The sequence below is a fragment of the Oncorhynchus mykiss genome, chromosome 10, assembly GCF_013265735.2.
Source record: "Oncorhynchus mykiss isolate Arlee chromosome 10, USDA_OmykA_1.1, whole genome shotgun sequence".
Classification (NCBI taxonomy): domain Eukaryota; kingdom Metazoa; phylum Chordata; class Actinopteri; order Salmoniformes; family Salmonidae; genus Oncorhynchus; species Oncorhynchus mykiss.
The window spans coordinates 70651243-70676397 of NC_048574.1; the positions used below are offsets into that span (position 1 = coordinate 70651243).

General features: G+C 45.8%; 1 protein-coding gene across 2 annotated transcripts; it reads right to left on the bottom strand.

Annotated features, from left to right (window-relative positions):
* Positions 1–1118: 1118 nt before the first annotated feature.
* Positions 1119–25114, bottom strand: LOC110534563 (aminoacyl tRNA synthase complex-interacting multifunctional protein 1). 2 transcript variants are annotated; one of them, XM_036933810.1, is made up of 7 exons: positions 25096–25114; positions 18578–18720; positions 16454–16567; positions 14132–14299; positions 11565–11764; positions 4981–5149; positions 1119–1527 (listed from the first exon to the last, which is right to left on the bottom strand). In XM_036933810.1, exons 2-7 carry the CDS (start codon positions 18684–18686, stop codon positions 1361–1363), a joined length of 927 nt encoding a protein of 308 aa, XP_036789705.1. In that variant the 5' UTR covers positions 18687–18720; positions 25096–25114; the 3' UTR covers positions 1119–1360. The 2 variants fall into 2 exon arrangements, with proteins under 2 accessions (XP_036789705.1, XP_036789704.1); XM_036933809.1 differs by lacking the exon at positions 25096–25114 and adding an exon at positions 24685–24823.
* Positions 25115–25155: the final 41 nt, after the last annotated feature.

Here is a 25155-nt window from a genome sequence, read left to right on the forward strand (position 1 = left end):
CGTGTGTGTTGTAATGGTAGGAGTATTCAATGAGCGATGGATGCCTGAGACACCGAGGTATCTCTCCCCCTTATAATTTGGGATCAAATATGCTCTGAAAGCAAACATGTTGACATGAGTACCCTGATATCGGGGAATTTGTGCCATTCTGAAAAAATTGTTAGGGAAACTCTGTAAATGTTCTGGATATGGCTGGATGGCAATACCAGGCAAATGACACTGGTACCAGGAGCCTTCTTTTCAGAACATGTCATCTACATAAAAATGATCCAGTATTGAGTTTAGAATGGGTAACATGTGATTCTGTTAACCATTAGATTCCTTCAAGTAAACCGAGGCAATACAAGTGCATGTCATATCATGGGACATGACCTTAGCTGTAGCATATGAAGGGGTACCACTGAAAGAGATTAGTTCAGATTGGTTTGATCCAAAAGCCCAGAGGGAACAAATCTGAAGGGAGGAACAGAATTAAACAACACAGGATACTTTGATCCTGAAAAACTGGGCTGAGCAACAGCCTTGAAGAGTGGGGTGATGACTGTGAGAACAGGAATGGTGGTAGAAGGACTCAGTACTAGGGCAATTATACTTTGTGACGGCACAAACAGTCATTCTGTTACCAAACTTAGCATCATTCTGTTACCATGGAATTGCACGCTATCCAAAAACCCTGCTGCGTAGCATCTGTGAAATTGATCCGTCTGTTTGTTGGCGTTGCAGAATGACATCCCCATCTCTCCCCTTCGGCTCATAACGAACCAGAGAAATCAAAGCGCTAACCAAACTAATAAATCACAAAAGTGACTTTTAGGATGAGTTAATAATTCTAGAGAGGATTATAAAGGATTTCTAGGATGTAAACACGCCTGTATAGTCTTGTACGACAGACGTCAGGCTTTATAAAGAAGAACCAAACAAGAAATCAACTGATTAGGCCTCCCGGCCCGCCCCAGGAGTCGCTGGTGCATGGCTTCCAACTTTCGTCTCTCCCGAGCCCGTACGGGAGTTGTAGCGATGAGACAAGATAGTAATTACTAACAATTGGATACCACGAAATTGGGGAGAAAAGGGGGTAAACATTTTTAAAAAGAAAGAAAGAAATCAACTGCAAGGAGTTAAAGACCAACGGATAACCTTTTTATTGAACATCTTCAAAACATTTCATTTTCCTCCGTTGACATCATCACCATCACCCTTCAGCACCATGGATGAGTAGCAGTTCCACAGGCTGAACAAGGACCTTCGCTAGTTCCACCTATAGAAATAAAGTGACTGGAGCAGTCATTCACACTTTTCCCAATCCCACTTTTCCCCACCATTCTAGTTCTACGGCTCCGTCCTCTGCATTCGTCTTCCTTTATTTGATGCCGCTGTTGCTCATGGTCTGAGCTTTGCATACTCCCTTGCCAGCGATCTCGAAGGGGGCTCCCTTGTAGTTGGCCACACACTGGCCGTCTGTCTTCAGGTCCGGCTGCACCGCCTCCCACACCTTCTTCTTGGGGTTCAGCTCCTTGTCTGGCTCACCTGGAAAACATAGGAGAGAAAAACACCTTGTATGGAGCAATGCAGTGGTATTATGCACTAGATTTTTTGAATATGTCATTGTGCATCGCTTGTATCCTTTTATGAATAAAATTGGAGGGGAACGTGCCTCTTTCGTTTCAATGACATGACGCCTCTAGGGGCAACCACAGTAGATGACAACTCCAATGGCAACACTTTCTGCCTTGCTAGCTTTTCTGTAGCCTTGTGAAAGACCACTGGTTTGTGCTGCTGGAGTACTTCCTGGGCGTCGTGTCGATTTTGAAACGTAAACAAAGCTGAACCAGAAGTTTTACAGAAGCTTTTACTCTTTTAGCGCTAATTCAAAACGGATACAACATCCATGTTTGTCGACAACTAATGGAGTTAGGGAGTTCTTCATTACCGCAGCATTGTGTTATTGGCAGCGTTTGGATATTACTTGGCATCTGTATGGATTCATAACTGGCACTTCACATTGGATTCATAATGTGCTTCTGTTGGGGTGTGATCTTTTCCTACTCATCATCACAAACATCCTGGAAGACGTGCAAATGTTTTTGTCGAATTTTCCCTCAGTCGCACACAAGTTGTGACGAGGCAGCGTTGACACCCTCTACAGTTTGAACAGGAACCCGGATGCTCATTTGGGCTGGTGAATGTGTGAGCAATTACTGTTATCTATCCACACTGACTTGGTGCTACTAGCTAGCACAGAAATGTCACTATAAAAATAGGGGTGCACAATTCTGGAAAGTTTAGCAAAGTTCATAGGAAAATCGCAAATTTTGCAAACAGTACAACTCCCTAAAATCTAGAGAAAAATCTGGAATCCTGGGGGACCAAAGCTGACGTCAAAATAAGAGAGAAGGAATGTCAAAAAGAGGGAGTAATAGTCCATCATCCCTCAATGTCAACAACATCCTGTTTGGAAAAGCGTTGGCCATCACCGCCCCGGCTATGTTTTTTAACGACCCAGAGCAGTGTACAGAACAGCTAGAAACCGACCCTCTTCCTCCTTCCTTCTCTCCTCTCTTCCGTGTTCGTTCTCTGTGTGCGTAGGGTCGTAAAAAACACGTTTTTTTTGGCCGCTGGGAATTGAATGACCGCCACAGCCCTAGTGGGATCGCTCGTTAAACAAACAGCTTTAGGAGGGGCCGTGAGAGGAGATGAAAGGAGAACCCAGGCTGATGTCAGCGGGCTCCAGTCCTGATGGAAACTCCCAGTTCAGGTACTGTTCCCTACCAACAATTGTGCGACTCAACTCCCTCCCAAAACATTTTGTTTTGCCAGCCCCACAACCATATTTTTGTATTGGCTCCGGTACAAAAACAAATCAGTCACATTGATGGTGGTGGGTTGCCCGCTTCAAAGTCGGGTGAGGCATGAGGTTGGATATTCTTTGACGTGGAAGGCTTATTCTGGGGGACCAAAGCTGACATCAAAATAAGAGGGGGAATGAAACTAAAACCCATCAAGTCCATCATCCTTTATCCCTCACTGTAAACAACATCCCATTTGGAAAAGCGTTTACCATCACCGCCGCGGCTATGTTTTTTTAACGACCCAGAGGTGTGAAACAGAACCGACAAGACCGCCTTAGCACCCCTGCTCATCACCCCCGCCTCCCTCCATCCCCCTCTCCTCTCTGCCATCCTGTGGTCCCTCTGTGCGACCAACCTGAATGTGGCTCTAATTGACGTGCGTAGTCGGACAAAAATCCTTGTTTTACGTGGGGGATCCCTCAGGAGATGGAAGGAGAAGAGAAAGGAGAGAGGATAGGGAAGGAAAAGATAAAGGAGCAGAATAGAAAGGAGAGGGGAGAGGAGAATAGAAAGGGGACGAGAGATGGAAGGAGAAGAGAGGAGGAGAGAGAAGATGAAAAGGTTGTCTGTGTGATGGACACTCCCTCGTCCATATTCTCCCTCTCTATCGCCACAGCCTCTCTATCTCAGGGAAACTCCCAGTTCAGTTATTGTTCCCTACCAACAACAGCACGACTCACAACCCCTCTCCTCACCCCTCCTCCACCCCCCCCCCCCCCAAAACGTTTTGTTTTGCCAGCCCCACAGCTAGATTTTCTTATTAGCTCCTGACATGAACAAATCTACAGTCACATTGATGGTGGTGGGTTTCCCCCTTCAACGCCAGGCGAGGCATGAGGTTGGACATTTTATGACATCCAGGCAGGCTCTCCTCTAGTTCGGGTTTCTGTTCATTTCCCAGGCATGACATTGAACATGGAGTATGGTTAAAAGACACTGGGATAGTGGATCGTCACTCTGTTAAAGATGATGAGTTCCATAAGCTGTGTTTTGTTGGGTGATTTGGTATAAAGAGCTCTTTAATTCTCTACATCTGAATCAAACCAGTCCGAGGTCCTTGAACAAGGCATTTAGTACTCTCCCGCCTCCTAAACTCCCTACCCCTGGTTGTGGATTCAGATTTATTAGGATCCCCATTAGCCGACACCAATGGAGGCAGCTAGTCTTACTGGGGTCCGACCATTCAAAAAATACTTGACATTTAATTGTGGGATTGTGGGAAAAGAGGACCTGACTTACACTTTAGTCAGAGGGAGTTGATTCGTTTGTCTATTCCGTTAACAGTCACAGTCCATTTAGCTCCAGTCACTAAAGAGAACAGGGGAGTAAACGCTGCAACAGGAAAACTCTGTGGGGTCTTGAGAAGGCTTTGTGATTCCTCTCTTCAAAGATATGAAGGGGAAAAAAGCCTTTGTTACCCTTCGCAAGATGGCAAGAGGACAGTTGCTTCTTCACGTCATTTCATGTACAAATGGAAAGGCAATAATACCAACCATGTTATTATGCTCAGGGCAATGCATTCAGTCCTTTTCCCCTTGGGTCATCTGAAGTGGCTTGTTGGTAATAAATCATTCATGACTCGAGCACACTGGCTGTGTCCCATTCCACCAGATGCAGCTAAAGCTGACGTGGCGTTCCACCTTCGTACCACACTCATTGTGTGCTACTTTCATTTTAACCAGTGGAATGGCAAACATCAAGCCTTCAACTACTTTACCACATTTAATTCAGTTACCCACGTGACATGGCCTGGATTTGAACCAACTAGATGAACTAACCAATAATTGGTCTACAAACTACTTATACTGAACAAAAATATAAAAACTCACCATGCAACAATTTCAATTTCAGCAGGTCTTGAGCTGTAGAGGGTACGATAAAGTAGCCTGGCTAAACCAGACTGAACACTGTGCTCCCCATTGAGTGCAGCATTCATTCTAGTTTAACCATGAAGTAGACCCTAGAGGTCAGGGCCCATATCCACAAAGCCTCTCAGAAAAGAAGTGCTGATCGAGGACCTGTCCATACAATCTTCTTCATTATTATCTAAAAGGCAAAGGGATCCTAGATCAGCACTCCTACTCTGAGACTCTGTGGATATGGGCCAAGATGGTCAGGGGTGTTATAGTACCTGGGAAGCCCTGGAAGATGACTCTGTCCCCGGGCACGGCACCACTGGGAGGGTCTAGAATCTCCACCTTGTCTGGGGAGCTGGCACACATCACCATGGCCTGGGACACCACGCCTCTCATCTTAGCTGGCTTCAGGTTGCACAGCAGCACCGCCATGCGATTCTGCATCTGGGGGGGGGGAGGAATCAGAGAAAGGGAAAAGGTTTACAACTATACTGAGATACAGAGACATTAAATACATATATTCAACATTCTTCTGACAGACAAGAGGACAAAGTATTGAAATAAAGAACACATATTTTACTAGTAGAGAGAGATTAAGGGAGCGCTGCTTTGACTCTGTACAAACCACACAGGGCATCTTACAGTGCGGTCTTCAGAATGAATGGCCTACTTTATGACTTGATTGATTGGTCTGAGAAGAGAAAACGGAGTAAAGAAAACACCGATTGGTGTGGTCTCCACTCTCAACCTCTTTGCAGTACTGTGGTTTTCAGAATCCTATTCCCCCATGTCCAATCTTGTCATGTAAAATGACTGCCTTCGGCGGCATATGGTTTGCGTGTATGGTGTGCCTTATTTCAGAAACCAAGAAGAGCGAGGCGAAAAAAAGCCATTATTCTTTCATGTCTCTGGAGTGACCTCGGAGGTTTACCCAAACTCTGAGAAGGCCAGAAGCCATTTCCAACAAAAGAGAAGAGGATGGAGAGAATACAGTGTCATGGTGCGTGTCACAGCTAGGAAAATAATGAGGTCTTCATTTTGGAAACATCCTTTTAAAAAGTAAATGTTGACATAAATCTGCATACATTCCCCTCAGTGTGACACATTGTTTTGACAGCCTTCTTGCAGCAGCTTTTCTCCCTCAAGCGCCATTTTCTTAGCGGGGAAAGTGTGTGTGTGTGTGTGTGTGTATGTGTGTGAGGTATGTGACGGCAGTTTTGTAAATCGGTCGGATGTGCGGACTACAGAAGTCAAGTTTTGTGAGTGTATGTCACAGCTCTACTCTCACCCTGTGATTATGTCATTTCCTCAATTGAGGGGTTGACATTCAAATTCATGTAATGGCAATGAGGCCTGAAATCACTTGTCAAAGGTTAAAACTGAACACAATCCAAACACGCTAGAATTTGAGTTTCCAAAGTTTCCTTATTCCTGCCAACGTACAAGGGACAAACATGCCAGGGCTCTCAAATCAGCACGCTGCCAGTGGGCCCTCTACGTCGCTGCCAGTGGGCCCTCTACGTCGCTGCCAGTGGGCTCTCAAATCAACACGCTGCCAGTGGGCCCTCAAACGTGGCTGCCAGTGGGCCCTCAAACGTGGCTGCCAGTGGGCCCTCAAACGTGGCTGCCAGTGGGCCCTCAAACGTGGCTGCCAGTGGGCCCTCAAACGTGGCTGCCAGTGGGCCCTCAAACGTGGCTGCCAGTGGGCCCTCAAACGTGGCTGCCAGTGGGCCCTCAAACGTGGCTGCCAGTGGGCCCTCAAACGTGGCTGCCAGTGGGCCCTCAAACGTGGCTGCCAGTGGGCCCTCAAACGTGGCTGCCAGTGGGCCCTCAAACGTGGCTGCCAGTGGGCCCTCAAACGTGGCTGCCAGTGGGCCCTCAAACGTGGCTGCCAGTGGGCCCTCAAACGTGGCTGCCAGTGGGCCCTCAAACGTGGCTGCCAGTGGGCCCTCAAACGTGGTTGCCAGTGGGCCCTCAAACGTGGCTGCCAGTGGGCCCTCAAACGTGGCTGCCAGTGGGCCCTCAAACGTGGCTGCCAGTGGGCCCTCTACGTGGCTGCCAGTGGGCCCTCTACGTGGCTGCCAGTGGGCCCTCTACGTGGCTGCCAGTGGGCCCTCTACGTGGCTGCCAGTGGGCCCTCTACGTGGCTGCCAGTGGGCCCTCTACGTGGCTGCCAGTGGGCCCTCTACGTGGCTGCCAGTGGGCCCTCTACGTGGCTGCCAGTGGGCCCTCTACGTGGCTGCCAGTGAAAGTGTTTATCTTTTTACTCCTCATGTCGTTCTTCAAACTCCAGTATGTTCCTTGAAACAGGGAAGGCTCAATGTCTTGTATGCATGGTCTGTCGTCACGTTGACTCTCACACAATGAATGACTTGAAGAGAAAGGAAAATGAAGGATTCTGTTAACTGTGGGTTCTACTTGTCCAAATGCTGCTCGTCAAGCCCCGGTGTGGAAGGAAGAAGGCTGCTCGTCAAGTCCCCGGTGTGGAAGGAAGAAGGCTGCTCGTCAAGCCCCGGTGTGGAAGGAAGAAGGCTGCTCGTCAAGCCCCGGTGTGGAAGGAAGAAGGCTGCTTGTCAAGTCCCCGGTGTGGAAGGAAGAAGGCTGCTCGTCAAGCCCCGGTGTGGAAGGAAGATGGCTGCTCGTCAAGCCCCGGTGTGGAAGGAAGAAGGCTGCTCGTCAAGCCCCGGTGTGGAAGGAAGAAGGCTGCTCGTCAAGCCCCGGTGTGGAAGGAAGAAGGCTGCTCGTCAAGCCCTGGTGTGGAAGGAAGAAGGCTGCTCGTCAAGCCCCGGTGTGGAAGGAAGAAGTCTGCTCGGCAAGCCCCAGGTGTGGAAGGAAGAAGGCTGCTCGTCAAGCCTCGGTGTGGAAGGAAGAATGCTGCTCGTCAAGCCCCGGTGTGGAAGGAAGAAGGCTGCTCGTCAAGCCCCGGTGTGGAAGGAAGAAGTCTGCTCGGCAAGCCCCAGGTGTGGAAGGAAGAAGGCTGCTCGTCAAGCCTCGGTGTGGAAGGAAGAATGCTGCTCGTCAAGCCCCGGTGTGGAAGGAAGAAGGCTGCTCGTCAAGCCCCGGTGTGGAAGGAAGAAGGCTGCTCGTCAAGCCCCGGTGTGGAAGGAAGAAGGCTGCTCGTCAAGCCCCGGTGTGGAAGGAAGAAGGCTGCCCGTCAAGCCCCGGTGTGGAAGGAAGAAGGCTGCTCGTCAAGCCCCCGGTGTGGAAGGAAGAAGGCTGCTCGTCAAGCCCCCGGTGTGGAAGGAAGAAGGCTGCTCGTCAAGCCCCGGTGTGGAAGGAAGAAGGCTGCTCGTCAATCCCCGGTGTGGAAGGAAGAAGTCTGTTCGTCAAGCCCCCGGTGTGGAAGGAAGAAGGCTGCTCGTCAAGCCCCGGTGTGGAAGGAAGAAGGCTGCTCGTCAAGCCCCGGTGTGGAAGGAAGAAGGCTGCTCGTCAAGCCCCGGTGTGGAAGGAAGAAGGCTGCTCGTCAAGCCCCGGTGTGGAAGGAAGAAGGCTGCTCGTCAAGCCCCGGTGTGGAAGGAAGAAGGCTGCTCGTCAAGCCCCGGTGTGGAAGGAAGAAGGCTGCTCGTCAAGCCCCGGTGTGGAAGGAAGAAGGCTGCTCGTCAAGCCCCGGTGTGGAAGGAAGAAGGCTGCCCGTCAAGCCCCCGGGTGGAAGGAAGAAGGCTGCTCGTCAAGCCCCGGTGTGGAAGGAAGAAGGCTGCCCGTCAAGCCCCGGTGTGGAAGGAAGAAGGCTGCCCGTCAAGCCCCGGTGTGGAAGGATGAAAGCTGCTCGTCAAGCCCCGGTGTGGAAGGAAGAAGGCTGCTCGTCAAGCCTCGGTGTGGAAGGAAGAATGCTGCTCGTCAAGCCCCGGTGTGGAAGGAAGAAGGCTGCTCGTCAAGCCCCGGTGTGGAAGGAAGAAGGCTGCTCGTCAAGCCCCGGTGTGGAAGGAAGAAGGCTGCTCGTCAAGCCCCGGTGTGGAAGGAAGAAGGCTGCCCGTCAAGCCCCGGTGTGGAAGGAAGAAGGCTGCTCGTCAAGCCCCCGGTGTGGAAGGAAGAAGGCTGCTCGTCAAGCCCCCGGTGTGGAAGGAAGAAGGCTGCTCGTCAAGCCCCGGTGTGGAAGGAAGAAGTCTGCTCGTCAATCCCCGGTGTGGAAGGAAGAAGTCTGTTCGTCAAGCCCCCGGTGTGGAAGGAAGAAGGCTGCTCGTCAAGCCCCGGTGTGGAAGGAAGAAGGCTGCTCGTCAAGCCCCGGTGTGGAAGGAAGAAGGCTGCTCGTCAAGCCCCGGTGTGGAAGGAAGAAGGCTGCTCGTCAAGCCCCGGTGTGGAAGGAAGAAGGCTGCTCGTCAAGCCCCGGTGTGGAAGGAAGAAGGCTGCTCGTCAAGCCCCGGTGTGGAAGGAAGAAGGCTGCTCGTCAAGCCCCGGTGTGGAAGGAAGAAGGCTGCCCGTCAAGCCCCCGGGTGGAAGGAAGAAGGCTGCCCGTCAAGCCCCCGGGTGGAAGGAAGAAGGCTGCTCGTCAAGCCCCGGTGTGGAAGGAAGAAGGCTGCCCGTCAAGCCCCGGTGTGGAAGGAAGAAGGCTGCCCGTCAAGCCCCGGTGTGGAAGGATGAAAGCTGCTCGTCAAGCCCCGGTGTGGAAGGAAGAAGGCTGCTCGTCAAGCCTCGGTGTGGAAGGAAGAAGGCTGCTCGTCAAGCCCCGGTGTGGAAGGAAGAAGGCTGCCCGTCAAGCCCCGGTGTGGAAGGAAGAAGGCTGCTCGTCAAGTCCCCGGGTGGAAGGAAGAAGGCTGCTCGTCAAGCCCCGGTGTGGAAGGAAGAAGGCTGCCCGTCAAGCCCCGGTGTGGAAGGAAGAAGGCTGCCCGTCAAGCCCCGGTGTGGAAGGATGAAAGCTGCTCGTCAAGCCCCGGTGTGGAAGGAAGAATGCTGCTCGTCAAGCCCCGGTGTGGTAGGAAGAAGGCTGCTCGTCAAGCCCCGGTGTGGTAGGAAGAAGGCTTTCTCTCTTTAAATGACCAAAATGAAATCTAGTCATTACAGGGACATGTGCTTGGACTGTCTTGGAGTCTCTGTGTAATTGACTACGGCTTTATGACAAATGTCTCAGTGGAAAAGGTTATTTCAGTGGTGAAGAAACACTTCACAATTCAACAACCTTCAACTACAGAACGTACATTAAAATGCAATAAAAATGACTGTCAAACAAATGTCGGCCCTAGCTTAGTAATGTAGCAGAGAGCTACGCAACTACAAGTCTTACAATGAATGTATATAAAAATATGATAAAAAAATCGTCATTCCCAATTACTCTTCTCATAGAAGCATAGATATATGACTCCGACAGTGTTTGGGTACAAAGAGTCCAACGTGCATGTGCTTTCATTTATAGGGATTATACATTGTCTATGTTAAGCAGGATGTACAAAGACTCACTATGTTTTGGAGATGAATCAAAAGAGGCAAACCGAGAAAATAGGTTTGATTGTAAAGAGCAACTGGGGACTTCTGCTAGGTGAATAAGACTGCAAACAAATTACTTTTGCGTCTCAGAGACAAATCGTAAATTCCGGGGCAATAACTAACTAAAAACCAAGTCTGTGTGCAGAAACCTACGTCGTGGACATTAAAAAACGTCACGTGAACCCTGACACAGACTACATTGGAGTAGTTACTTTACATGGGCTATTAAACCCAGAACAAGACCCTGGCTAGCCAGAGTTATAGCACCCGTGTGCCCAATAAAAACAGCTCAATTTATTGTAGTGAAAATAAGGCAAAAAAAACCACAGTAGTGTTAAAACAGCAATCTTTAAAACCAATGTTATTTGACTACCAAAAGCATGTAGAGAGCTTTGTAGTCTACTAGGTCAGCCTCCGAAGTCTTCCTGAATGACCGTTAAGCTCCCAGTACCTGTTTAGTACAGTAACAGTCTTACTCTGTATTGTCATGGACAGACTGGGTTCCAGACACACAAAACATTCCAAAGGGGCATTTGTCTGGTAACAACCCGGTGAGTTGGTCTGGTAACAACCCGATGAGTTGGTCTGGTAACAACCCGATGAGTTGGTCTGGTAACAACCCGGTGAGTTGGTCTGGTAACAACCCGATGAGTTGGTCTGGTAACAACCCGATGAGTTGGTCTGGTAACAACCCGATGAGTTGGTCTGGTAACAACCCGATGAGTTGGTCTGGTAACAACCCGGTGAGATGGACTGGTAACAACCCGATGAGTTGGTCTGGTAACAACCCGATGAGTTGGTCTGGTAACAACCCGATGAGTTGGTCTGGTAACAACCCAATGAGTTGGTCTGGTAACAACCCGATGAGTTGGTCTGGTAACAACCCGATGAGATGGTCTGGTAACAACCCGATGAGATGGTCTGGTAACAACCCGATGAGATGGTCTGGTAACAACCCGATGAGATGGTCTGGTAACAACCCGATGAGCTGGTCTGGTAACAACCCGATGAGCTGGTCTGGTAACAACCCGATGAGCTGGTCTGGTAACAACCCGATGAGCTGGTCTGGTAACAACCCGATGAGATGGTCTGGTAACAACCCGATGAGATGGTCTGGTAACAACCCGATGAGACGGTCTGGTAACAACCCGATGAGACGGACTGGTAACAACCCGATGAGATGGACTGGTAACAACCGGATGAGTTGTCTGACTGACACAGGCCTTGTGTGAACACTTGACATTATGAGGCTCTTTGGCTGCATTTAGACAGGTAACCCAATTCTGAACTTTATTTTATAAATTTGTTCTTTGACCAAACACAGATCTTTTCACATCGGATCTTATTCAGAGCTGATCTGATTTTTCAGAGCGGATCTGACATTTGGTTGGGCAGTAGCCGGTGTTAGACTGTGTTGGTACTCGGCTGTGCATTCCAGTACCTGATCTATGGGTATGTGCTTGACCAGCCCGCTGACCACCGTCCTGGGGGCTGCCTCTCCCACGTCCACCTGCTCCACATAGAGTGAGTCGGCGTCCGGGTGCTTCTCGGCCGTGACGATGCGTCCCACCCTCATGTCCAGACGCGACACGTCCACCTTAGCCTCCTCCTGGGGGGCCGCAGGCTTCTTCTCTCCCTTCTCTGTGATAGGACACACAGAGAGGAAAGGGTTAAACCACGCACACACACACACACACACTATGAACTTGTAGTTAAGTCAGTAGTAAAGTAGCTCTTGACAAAGCTATGGTCCTCTGTAGCTGTGTGACTGTGGTCCTCTGTCGCTCAGTTGGTAGAGCACGGTGCTTGCTACGCCAGGATAGTGGGTCTGTTTCCCAGGACCAACCCGTACGTAAAATGTATGCAAGCATGACTAATTTGCTTCGGATAAAGGCGTCTGTTCAAATGGTATATATTATATAAGCTACAATACAGGCTCTGCCACAGCAGGTATAGTATTCTGGACTGGGTTCAAGGATGGCATACTGACTCCCTGCCTTTATTACATTAAAGGTCCAGCAGAGAATATATTTTTTCCAGGCATCTAATGCAAGACTTCTTTGAGATTATGTTAAAGCCCACTGCTATGGCAGTGTTCCCCGGGGACTCATTAGGATACATTTGAACCTAGTCTGTGTGGAAACTATGCTGAGTGGTTCAGCCATCTTGACTGTTCTGATCCAATTTACCCCAAAGTGAAAACAAATCTGCGACGCATTTTTGACTGATCACCGCAGGCGTTAAATAATAGTACATTTACTTTCCACAACTCACCAGAATTCTGAGGAGACTTAAAGAAAATACCAATATCAATACCCACTGTTAAAACATAGTCCCCGACACGCTCTGCATGGATACTAGGGTGTTGTAGCGTGCCAGACGCTTCCAATGATATGGGGTGGATAGTATGAAGTGGTCTCGTCTCCTAGTCTCATCTCCTTCATTTCTTTCCTAGATGGTGAGAACCTTCCAGTTGGGAGCTCGACTCCCCTATTGCTCAAACCAACAACCTACTGGTCCGCTTCTCTAACCTCTGGGCTACCTACTTAAAAACGTATGCAATGTTACGAAAACAGCGTATTGATGTGTGACATCATCCGCTTGGCCCCTGAGCAGCAGTGCACCACACCGCGGGCCGGCTGATTTATTTGATTGACAGGCGATGATTGTTTAGAAGAGGTGCGAACACAGTCACATCAAAGCCTTTGTGTGGAAACGAGGATATCCACACGTACTAAAACAAATCAATCCGCAACAGTGGAGATAAAAAACCAAACACTATCAGATATTTACTGCTCTGTTTTCCATTGACATCTGGCAGTCAGAAAAGCCAGATACAAACCGGTTCAGTCTACATCACAAAGCATTCTCTTCTTCTCTGAATTAGAACCTTGGAAATAATCTGGGGAAGATCATTCCCAATTTGTTGCTGTGACAGTTAATTAGTCCAGATGAGTTTGACGTCTGTGTGGAACGAGGCTTCGACTGATTTATTGTAAATAGAATATAATTTGAACAATAAACCAAAAAAAGTTCAAAAGAATAAAAACCCAACACTGCTGCATTTCAATCATTTAGCTGGAAACACGTTTTTAGATCTAATATCGACACTGAGGAAATGAACCGCATGTTATATTATACTGCATTAGAGCATCTCTGGTTTAGCCCTGGGGAGGATCTCTGGTTTAGCCCTGGGGAGGATCTCTGGTTTAGCCCTGGGGAGGATCTCTGGTTTAGCCCTGGGGAGGATCTCTGGTTTAGCCCTGGGGAGGATCTCTGGTTTAGCCCTGGGGAGGATGTGCAAAGCCTCAAGATGAATGGCATCGACAAAATATAAACATCCAAACCGGAATTCTGCCCGTCTCTCATTACAGCGTTGACACTTCTGCTAAGACTATTCTCTCATCACTGAAACAAGTTAATACATTGTTTTATTTTTTATTAAAATCATTAAGGTTAAAAATCTACTTTGGGATAAATCACAGAAAGGTTTCGGAGAAAGATCATTTGTTTTGGGAAAAGGCCCGTCTGTAATGTTGGAAATTGAAACGTTAGGCCAAAGTTTGAAACGGATCCCCTTTATTTGCAGATTCCCCTTGCGCCTTTCGTCCATTATCGCCAGATAGTAGAAATGCAGATGGAGAATACCTGCCTGGGAAATCACAAATGGCCATTAAAGTACAGACAGATCGCTGCATCCAGCCAGGCATTGATGGAAACTCTGGATCTAAGACAAGGGCTTGTGTTCCAAATGGAAAGAAATGTCAGAGAAGTGCAGACAAAAACCATCCCAAAGCTAAATCATGGAGCACTTCAACTCAAATTGTCATTGAAGAGGCGCTTAGGCCTACTTCAATTTTTGCTGACAAATCGAAAAACCCCAAATATGACATATTTCACTTTAGTGTGGTGGAACGTTGAGGGGTTTGACAATTATGAGTGTGTGAAATCCCAGATGTGGAAGGGCCCTGCAATTTCAACAACAAGTCACTTCTTGCTTTGCTTTACCCCTTTTCTCTGGTTTATTCTTCTTGCCCTCGCTGTTTTTGGGAGGGGGGCTGGCAGTGGCAACAGGAGAGGTGGAGGACTTTGCTGGGGACGAGGGCTGAGGAGGTGTGGACTTGGAGGCACACTGGACACTCGAGTCTCCTGCTGTTGGCATGGCCACCTCCCTCACTGCAGAAGGAAAAAAACAGAGAGACGATTCATTTAACACTTTTATCCAAAAGAGACTTAGGGCTCGATTCCGTCTGTAAAGCTGAAGCATTACAGATTTTGAAATACAAACTTAAAAGGTAATTTCCGATTGAGCCGACATAAGCAGCGTTTACCATGAATGCAGTCTCCGCTAAAATAGGAACATTGCCTTTAAATTTCAATCCCGCTGTGAAGCCGAATTTCCACGACGCAAATTGAATAGAGCCCTTAAACTCTGGTCTAATAGTCACACTAGCATACAATATTGGACAGATGCTAAGTGGTATGCTAGTATGGATATTGGAATGTTGCCTTACAGTTGACAGTGATACATGAATTAAGTACATCTGGCCCATGCGGGAATTGAACCCAGAACCCTGGGGTTGCCGGCACTATGCTCTAACTAACCCACTGAGCCATGAGTGAGGATATTCAACTCCAGTGACTGCAGTACTGCTGGTTTTATTTTGATGCTACTGGTTAGAATCCAGGGGACTGGTTTGTAACGTGGAGATCAGAGGCTGATTATAAGGGAAGGATAAAAACCAGCAGAACTGGAGTTAAACGCTCCTCTGCATTACCGTTCAGATAGGCTGTACGATACTGTAGCAAGTTTCAATACACAATATATCTACAGGTTGGCTATTTTGCTTTTGAACCCAGAGGCATTAACATCCTTTTTCACACTACTGAGCCAAACCATACTGAGCTGGCCTGGCTATGCATCCACCATAGTTGCTGGAATCGTTCAGGAAATAATAAAATATCCGAACCAGGGCAGTATGGTTTGGGTGGGTACGATAGTACAAAAGGGGTATAACGAAGCCATCCACCCTGACAGATGGTACTTTGAATTGAGAATGGCGGCGAGGGATCGTTGGATATGAAGGCTCTTCATTGAGCTGTACTTGGCCTAATTAGTTTCAGCAACATAATTCTGCTTAATGATAGAGAAAACCTTATTTGTAGACCCAATGGGAGGAAAGACCAGCCTCCTAAAGCTTGTTTTGATTGGAAAATGACAGCATCCATGGCAATTCGGAAAACAAGAAAATATAGTTTTAAATCTCCTCAATCAATCCCCAGATTGTTTTTGGGTGGGGAACCCATCATCTCAGGTTGAAGTTTGGATGTAAAGTCATACTGTATCCACGTTTTAACTCTAATGTTGAGAGCTGAGGTTCAGAACTTAAACGGTTTACCTTTAAAACAACATGGTGATTAACCTTTTAAAAATGCTGTCGTTCTCTGTTGCTCAAAACGCCCAGACACCCATGAAGGTCTTCACTTTATGTCAGTCAGTCATCTCCATAACAAAACTGGGATTTAGCTTATTTTACAGCATCACAGAGCCCCATTGAAACAAACACCAAAAATAAACAGCGGAATTGGATACGTGGAAAAACATAACATAATCCTGCAGTCCTTTTCGCACACATTCCTGAGCGCTCCAAAACCAACATGTAGAGATAGCCTTTTGATGAGGGCTGCCTATTTGTATGAATCCTCTGGTTTCTTACCACCTAGTTCTCCTCTCTGGAAGCCATTACTGACATGTTAATGATCAGAGACTGTTTGCCCTTGTATGTTAATGCATGACAGAGGCGCGATATCACAACAGGGTTGTAGTACGCCGCCAGTCACGCAGACGGCATGCCGTTTGATTTTGGCAGTTGGGGGGGGGGGTTGCCTAGTACCCCCCATCATGGCTCTAACGATGGACATACTTGGGCACTTGAGTTCAATTATTTGTTTGAACTTTGATAGTTAAAAAAAAAAAGGTCTGGTTGTAATATTAGAATGAGACGAGAAGGCATTTTATTAAGATCTAGGACTGTTACTAATACAGCTAAACAAACAATGTGTCGCTAATGACTTGCCTCAGACACCGTCAACCACTCAAGTGTGAGAACTTTACCCTACAGCTAGCTATAGCTATGTGGTTGATAACATCAAGGCCGTACCAAAGGAATGGCGTCTGTTCTTTGAAGAACGAGGTTCCCCCCCAGGAAAAATTAAGTTCCTCTCAATCGCAGTCTGAACAGCATCAGTATTTCATCTCAGAGGAGGTCTTAGCAGAAGTTAAACAGGATGTGACAGAGGATGGAACACTGTCACCAACAAACTACGTACCTCCTCTGCTCTTCTCCTTCTCCAGCAGTGTTTGCTTCAGTTGCTCGATGTCCCTCTTCAGCTTGGTGTTCTCCACCATCAGTTTCTTCTCTTCTCTGACGGTGGCCTGCACCTCTATGTTCAGACAGAAAGCTCCTGTCAGACTTTTATAGGGCCAAACATGTATCATTTCGTTTTAGCCTACAGCTTCTTTCCCTCCCCAACTTTGGCTTTAAACCGTTTCTCCAGCTAGGCTACTTCGCCCTGAGAATGTGAACTCATGTAGAGTTGAGGTCAAACTCAAAAAATGATTGTCTTTTTAGAAGGAATTTCAACGACTTGAGGAATACATTTGACCCCATACTCTGCTTGAGATTGAGTGTACACATGCTTCTCTATTAGAGGTCGACCGATTATGATTTTTCAACGCCGATACCGATTATTGGAGGACCAAAAAAAGCCGATACCGATTAAAATCGGCCGATTTGTATTTATTTATTTGTAATAATGACAGTTACAACAATACTGAATGAACACTTATTTTAACTTAATATAATACATCAATAAAATCAATTTAGCCTCAAATAAATAATGAAACATGTTACATTTGGTTTAAATAATGCAAGAAAGTAAAAGTGCAATATGTGCCATGTAAGAAAGCTAAGTTCCTTGCTCAGAACATGAGAACATATGAAAGCTGGTGGTTCCTTTTAACATGAGTCTTCAATATTCCCAGGTAAGAAGTTTTAGGTTGTAGTTATTATAGGACTATTTCTCTCTATACCATTTGTATTTCATTAACCTTTGACTATTGGATGTTCTTATAGGCACTTTAGTATTGCCAGTGTAACAGTATAGCTTCCGTCCCTCTCCTCGCTCCTACCTGGGCTCGAACTAGGAACACATCGACAACAGCCACCCTCGAAGCAGCGTTACCCATGCAGAGCAAGGGGAACAACCACTCAGTCACAGAGCGAGTGACGTTTGAAACGCTATTAGCGCGCATCCCACTAACTAGCTAACCATTTCACATCGGTTCCACCAGCCTAATCTCGGGAGTTGATAGGCTTGAAGTCATAAACAGCAGAGCTGCTGGCAAAACGCACGAAAGTGCTGTTTGAATGAATGCTTGCGAGCCTGCTGCTGCCTACCATCGCTCAGTCAGAGTGCTCTATCAAATCATATACTTAGTTACAACATAACAACACACAGAAATACGAGCCTTAGGTCATTAATATGGTCGAATCCGGAAACTATCATCTCGAAAACAAGACGTTTATTCTTTCAGTGAAATACGGAACCGTTCTGTATTTTATCTAACGGGTGGCATCCATAAGTCTAAATATTCCTGTTATATTGCACAACCTTCAATGTTATGTCATAATTACGTAAAAATTCTGGCAAATTAGGCAGCCCAAACTGTTGCATATACACTGATTCTGCGTGCAATGAACGCAAGAGAAGTGACACAATTTAACCTGGTTAATATTGCCTGCTAACCTGGATTTATTTTAGCTAAATATGCAGGTCTAAAAATATAGACTTCTGTGTATTGATTTTAAGAAAGGCATTGATGTTCATGGTTAGGTACACATTGGAGCAACAATACACACCGCATCAATTATATGCAATGCAGGACACGCTAGATAAACTAGTAATAACATCAACCATGTGTAGTTAACTAGTGATTATGATTGATTGATTAATTGTTTTTTATAAGATAAGTTTAATGCTACCTAGCAACATACCTTGGCTTCTACTGCATTTGCGTAACAGGCAGGCTCCTCGTGGAGTGCAATGTAATCAGGTGGTTAGAGCATTGGACTAGTTAACTGTAAGGTTACAAGATTGAATCCCCTGAGCTGACAAGGTAAAAATCTGTCGTTCTGCCATCATTGAAAATAAGAATGTGTTCTTAACTGACTTGCCTAGTTAAATAAATATTAAATAAAATGTGTAAAAAAATTAAAATAAAACAATCGGCCAAATCGGTGTCCAAAAATACCGGTTTCCGATTGTTACGAAAACTTGAAATCGGCCCTAATTAAATCGGCCATAATCGGTCAACCTCTAATCTCTACGTTTGCTTGTGTCTGTGTGTGTGTGTGTGTCTCTGTGTGTGTGCACACTTTTGGTGTCTCTTACTGGCTTTCTCCTTGAGCAGCTGGACCTGCTGTTTGAGGTAGTCTATGATGTGGTCGGCCTCGGCTGCCCGCTGTTCCAGCCTCATCACGGAGGGAGTGTGACCCGACATCTTGACCAGGGGTAGGGAGCGTGTTACTAGGAACCTAGAACCAGAAAACAAAACCTACCAGTGAGAAAGAACCACAGGTATTTACAGTACAAGACAAACTTGAAAGAGAGACATTCTGGAATTTGGGAAAGCAACCCCAACACAAGGCACAATGAGAAATAGAGAATGAGAAATATAATTGTGGCAATCCACCTATCACTTAAATGGAAAAGTATGTTGTAAGAATTAGATTTCTGTGCTACAGTACAGCACAGCCATTTAAAACATGAGGGAAGTAATATATACGCTCATATCATCAGGGAACCTGGGAAGTTGGAAGCATCCCAAAGACAAGACAACCACAAGAGAATCCTGGGTTGCTGCTACAGCACACAGGCATGTTAGCTCATAATAATAGAGCATGTGGGACATCTGCCTGGCATATTCAAGAGGCTGGCTTCCTTCCACAAGCAATGCAGAGATAATCAAATCTAATTTTATTTGTCACATGCGCCGAATACAACAAGTGTAGACTTTATTGTGGAATGCTTACTAATGAGCCCTTTCCAACAATGCAGTTCCAAAGTAGGAAAATTAACAAATGGATAAAAAGAAAGTAGTAACACAATAAAATAATGAGGAGATGCGCGCACACACACACACAGACAGAGTACCGGTACCGAGTAGTTGGGGTGATTGATTGAGGTAATATGTACATGTAGGTTTAGTTAGGGGATTGATTGAGGTAATTTGTACATGTAGGTTTGGTTAGGGGATTGATTGAGGTAATATGTACATGTAGGTTTGGTTAGGGGATTGATTGAAGTACAATGTACATGTAGGTAGAGGGGGAAAAGCTGAAAGATAATAATCAGGGGATAAAATGTTGATAGCCATAAAAATAAGTCAATAAATTAGCTTATCCCTTCTTTTCCCCCTCCCTCGATCATTCCCCCTCTCTGGCAATTTGGAAGGAGGGAGCTGTTTCTTCTCAGTGCAGAGTCTGGAAACCTAAAAATTGTCTCGACAAGCTCCAGGTCAACTCGGTCAAACCGAATTATTCAATGACACAGCAAAAAAGCTAAACCATATGACAATAAATGAAATAAACAGTTTTTTATTTTTACATTAATTTTTTCTCTCTCTTTTTGTTGTTTGCTCAGTTTTTTCCCTTTACAGGCAGAAATGGGAAAATCACATTGTAGACATCATCGGCGACGTGTGTGTTTGGTTTTAGGGATACTTTTAAAGTTCAAAAGGGATCAAACAACAGCCTCGTGCCACTCAACCAGCTGGACGAGGGCTTTTAGGGCTTTTCTTGTAATGTGTAATGTGCCTTGGACATGTACAGGCTTTGGCAATCCTCTCCCATTGACAAAGGAAAGGAAAAGAGAGGGATTTTTACAAGGGCTCAGGCGAAAAGGGAGGAGAAGAAAACGTCCAACACATAGGCCTAGTACAGGGTGGCGCTGGGAAACAACAGCTGGAGCGAGATGAAAACAAAACAGTCAGGGATGAGGAAATTAGAAACACAAAAAGAGCTGGAGTTGATAATATAGGGGATCAAAGAAGTTTGTTTGCTCGAAGGCTCGGAATCGATTTAACTGGGCTCTGTGGTGGAAGATTTTATGAGCGCCACTATAGGGCTGTTTTGTAGAACTCCTGAAAATGAGCCCCGGGGCTGGGGCGGTGGGGCCTTGCCGAGCCACCTCTGACAGCATCCCAGGCCTGGCCTCCAGGCAGAAAAAAGGAGTCCCCCAGGGGTCAGTATCCCTACCGTGGACATTGGACAACACTGCAGAGCAGATAGCTTAACAGAGGAGTTGATCATAACTGGCTCTGGATGTCATTCAATTCACAAGGCAGCACAAGGTTGGAACTAAAACTGCTTTGAAAGTAATGTTCCATCTCATTGTTTTTTCTGCACCGAGCAAATTTCAGGCCTGCGGAGCGAAAATGTTAACGTTGCGTTATGTGAAACTTCCAACACGCGTTTACTGTGAACACTGAGGTGGTACCCACTTTAAGTTACAGTTTTAGCAGTCCGAGGTGAGCTGCACGCGGGCACATTGGTTGAGAGGATAAAACATAACAATCATCACTTCCAACTCAAAGTCTATACAAGTCTAGACCTGGCTCCAAAACCACTTCTACTCTGCAACTGAAACATTGAACACTACACTAACTTTGGTTGTTAGGACACCAGTATCGTGATACTCAGCGGTATCATGGCAAAGAAACAGAAGATGAAGCGGATTGAATTTCCTGTGGAAAACAGTCCTAATGTTGGAAACAAGCAGCTTGATGTTGTCACCCAGAATCATGTTTCTTTTCCAGCCTGGAGCACACCATATTTGACATACAGTAGTTTTTTTGAATTAAAGGACCACAGAGTAAGTCTGCTTTGTGTTTTCCTTGTTGCCATGGAGAATCAGGTATCGTAGTATCACTACCAGTAATAGTGTCACTAGCAGTAATATCCTAGTATTGGGAGAGTGGGATGGAGAGCGATACCAAAGAGGACTAGGGGAGATTGGTACTCACGTGACAGACAGATAGCAGCTGTCAAATCATATCCCTTTCCCGTCGGCATCTACTATATGACTGGTGCCCTATTAATATCAAATAAAATGTCATTTGTCACATGCTTTGTAAACAGGTGTAGACTAACAGCGAAATGCTTACTTACTTCCTTCCCAACAATGTAGAGAGAAAAAAATAGAAATAATAGAAAAATAATAACACAAGGAATAAATATAGAATGAGAAATGATAACTTGGCTATATACACAGGGTACCAGTACCCGAGACGATGTGCAGGGGTACGAGGTAGTTGAGGTAGATATGTACATATAGGTAGGGATAAAGTAACTAGGCAACAAGATAATAAACAGTAACAGCAGCATATGTGATGAATCAGAAAGGGTCAATGCAGATAGTTAAATAGTTTACGAACTGGACTAACTATGGACTAACTATTTAGAAGTTTTATGGCTTGAGGGTAGAACCTGTTCCAGGTCATGTTGGTCCCAGACTTGGTGCATCGCTACCGCTTTCCGTGCAGTTTCAGAGAGAACAGTCTATGTAGGCATTTGAATGTCAAGGAGCAACAACCAATCTATACTAGTCAAATAGCCAACGCTCGGGAGTCTTGACTAACTTAGCATCAGAAGACAGAATGATGAATAACGTATTGGTCAGCTGGTGGCCAATATAATATAGCCTAGTCTGATATTAAACAATACCTTGTTCCAGATTCTCTATGGGAAGGTCTAAGAGACGACATGCCAAAGAAATGCTTGACTCATCCCGAAAGTTTGTTTTTCTTTTCACCTCATTTAGGGGAACATGGACAACACAACGGACACAAGACCATCTTCAAGGAATAACCCAGGCGTTGGATGATTGGCATTGTACAAGTAGAAGCTAGCTCTGTTTTCCCAGTTGGGTGATAGAACTAGCTCCTACTTGTACTAGGCCTGTTTTCCCAGTTGGGTGATAGAGCTAGCTCCTACTTGTACTAGGCCTGTTTTCCCAGTTGGCTGATAGAACTAGCTCCTACTTGTACTAGGCCTGTTTTCCCAGTTGGCTGATAGAACTAGCTCCTACTTGTACTAGGCCTGTTTTCCCAGTTGGCTGATAGAACTAGCTCCTACTTGTACTAGGCCTGTTTTCCCAGTTGGCTGATAGTGAGAAAAGCATAATAAGCAAGAGACCTCAAAGTATGTGTACCCTTTCATCTGTCTTTGGGGAACAGTGACAACAGAAGTACTAAGGCATTGTGTGGCGGTAGAAGTAAGCCTAGGTCCTCCTCTGTTTTCCTTCCTTCACCTCCCATCCCGGTTTGGTGGCGGTGAACACCCATCAGGGCATGACCTAGTGTACCAGCCTCACTTAATTAAGGGTGCGTTTGTAAATTCACTCTGGAGCGGCAGAGAGAGCCTGGACGGTCGTAAATTCAGAGTGTTGTCAGATTGTCCATTGGTAAATTTGTCATTATCAAGTGCTCAAGACACTCGAACCAGAGCGCTCGCATTTCAGAGCAGAGCGTCCAGAGTGAATTTACAAACGCACCCGTTAGTCTCCACTGTGAGGGGTGTGTGTAGATGAGATGAAACACCAGGCTGTCTGCGAGGCAATGAGAACAGTGTGGACCACAGCAGGCCAGCAGAGATCTGAACACTTTAAAAGGGACCAAGGCTTTTCTTATGAGGACACACATCAAGTGCATCTTTCAACTGCGGCTTGGCCTTTCCATCACTCTCTCACTGGCTGGCTTTCTTGCGGTCATAATGTCATCACTCAATAGGCATTGGCTTTGAAAGACATGGATGGGGTCAAAAGAGTCAGTCACAGCACCAGTTGGTTGTGTTGCCCAATAGGCATAGTATAACCCGTCACTTACTGAATGGGAGCTGGATTTTTAGCAAGAACACAACCAATAGGTTTATTGTTTGTCCAAAGTGTTTTGGGCATTTCAAGTCCATTGATGTACCTGATGTGTCAATCTAAGTAACATAAGAAAAAAAAATGTAAAGCCCCATCAAAGTCTGTCAGTTTAAGTTAGAGCTATCAGGGGGGGCGTCTCAATCCACCGCATCCGTTCATGTCGGCCTTCCACATCTGCGGTGGAAGGTGGCAGTTCTACAGCAGTGTTTGTCACAAACCTTATTCCTTACCATTTATTTTCTTGACTTGATTTTTTTGTGTTATTCAATGTGTTTCTATGGGCTATTGTAGTAAAGTTCAAATTCAATATTTATCAGATAATTTTTAAATATTTTTCCAGATACCTAAAGGGGTCCTAAAATTAAAAATCAAACAGCTGAATGAAACATGGTATGACCTTCTTAAAACAATTCCATGTTAGCTTATTACAACAGCTTAGACTTTAATGGAAATAATTGATGCACTGCATGGTCTACTTCTGGGACTGATATTCACATATATAATGATGGGTGCACTTGCAGTAAAATGTTTCTAACTGCTCTCTGAACAGATCAATCACTTGATAGATTAGAATGATTTGGGACAATAATGGGGTTGTTTTTGACAGAAACCAGTGCTTTGCATGACATTCTCCAATTGTTTTAATGTTGTGGTTCTGGCCAAGACAGTTCTGGCTGGGACTAGGGACATTCTTGCTACTTACATGCCTTCACAGCCTCTACTGTACTTTGACACTTGGTGAGCATTTTTTTGTAACTAGGTAGTTCTGTTCATTTATGTTTGAAAAGACAGTTGCTGACAAGGCTACCTAGCTTTGGGACACAACATCGGGAGTCTGTATTGGGGTGTGTTCATTAAATTCACTCTGAAGTGCCAGAATGTGCTCTGTGCGTTTGTAAATTCCGATTGCCCATACGTAAATTCAGAGCGTTTCACTCTCGGGGCGTTCAGATCGCACATAGGACGCTCTGGCCGAGGAGTAGGGTTGATCTGACCGTAACTGATGTTGGTGAACGTAAGGAAAACTACTGGGGAATATCCATCGAATATCCAACTATAGCCGGCTTTCCTGTCAACAAAAACACATGTATAATCTCTAGGAACTCTACTTACCAGACGTAAAGTGAAATGTGTCCCTCGCTATCAAATGTACATTTGAGTCCAACTTTTGCCCAAACCGCAACATATTCCTGCTGTGTAAGACGTCTCGCATGAAGTACGTGGTCTAATGGCAGCCCGCTGTCAAACTTCACAAGAATTTGGTGTGATTTTGACAACAAAAAAATATTCTGACATGTATTTCATAGCAAGGGCACCATTTCACTTTATGTCTGGTAAATGAAGTTCCTAGAAAGTATACATATGCTTTTTTTGACAGGAAACGTGTGCACATGCCGGCTAACGTTAGTTATATAGTTGTATCTGTGGTGAAATAACAGTATTGACGTTAGCTAGCTCAGTTTAGCAATAGGGGTTGCATCGTTCTAACTCTAAAATACCAAGAATTCAGAAATAACTGGCTGATTTGAAAAATATACTAAAGATCAGAAATAAACATGCATTCAACTTACATCAAACTGTGACCGCCTGCCTGTGACCGACACGTTTCGGATACCCACAGCTGTTCGAGAAAAGACCCACGTAGCCCCATGCGCAGTGTCACTGGTCTGCACACCATCTGGCTCGCTCGGGCCTTCTAGCATGCAATCTCTATCCATATGATTAGACATTTGATATATGCGCCGCTGTTGCACAGTTTATATCATGAGGATTTTTTGGGATAACTTGCTATTGCCTGCGCAACCAGTAAATGTATACATTATTTGACATTCAGAAGCAATTAGTAAATTACATTTCGAGCTAATACAAAATAAAAACATAGCAAGAATCGTACTACGAATGTTTGGTTATTTTTGTAAAAACATTGTTTATGAGATTTGATCAGGCATAGAAAATAAAGACATGCAGATAAAGTAAGATACCTGTTATATCCTTTGGTTTGTCAAAATTAACACTAAGCAATAGATACATTTAACCAAAAG

Coding starts and splice junctions, on each gene's coding strand:
- LOC110534563 (XM_036933809.1), bottom strand. CDS start 24,791: ATGGTGTGCAGACCAGTGACACTGCGCATGGGGCTACGTGGGTCTTTT. Junction 16,568..18,577: donor GCTGCTCAAGGAGAAAGCCA/GTAAGAGACACC, acceptor GTCTGAACATAG/AGGTGCAGGCCACCGTCAGA. Junction 5,150..11,564: donor AGCACATACCCATAGATCAG/GTACTGGAATGC, acceptor CCCCCCCCCCAG/ATGCAGAATCGCATGGCGGT.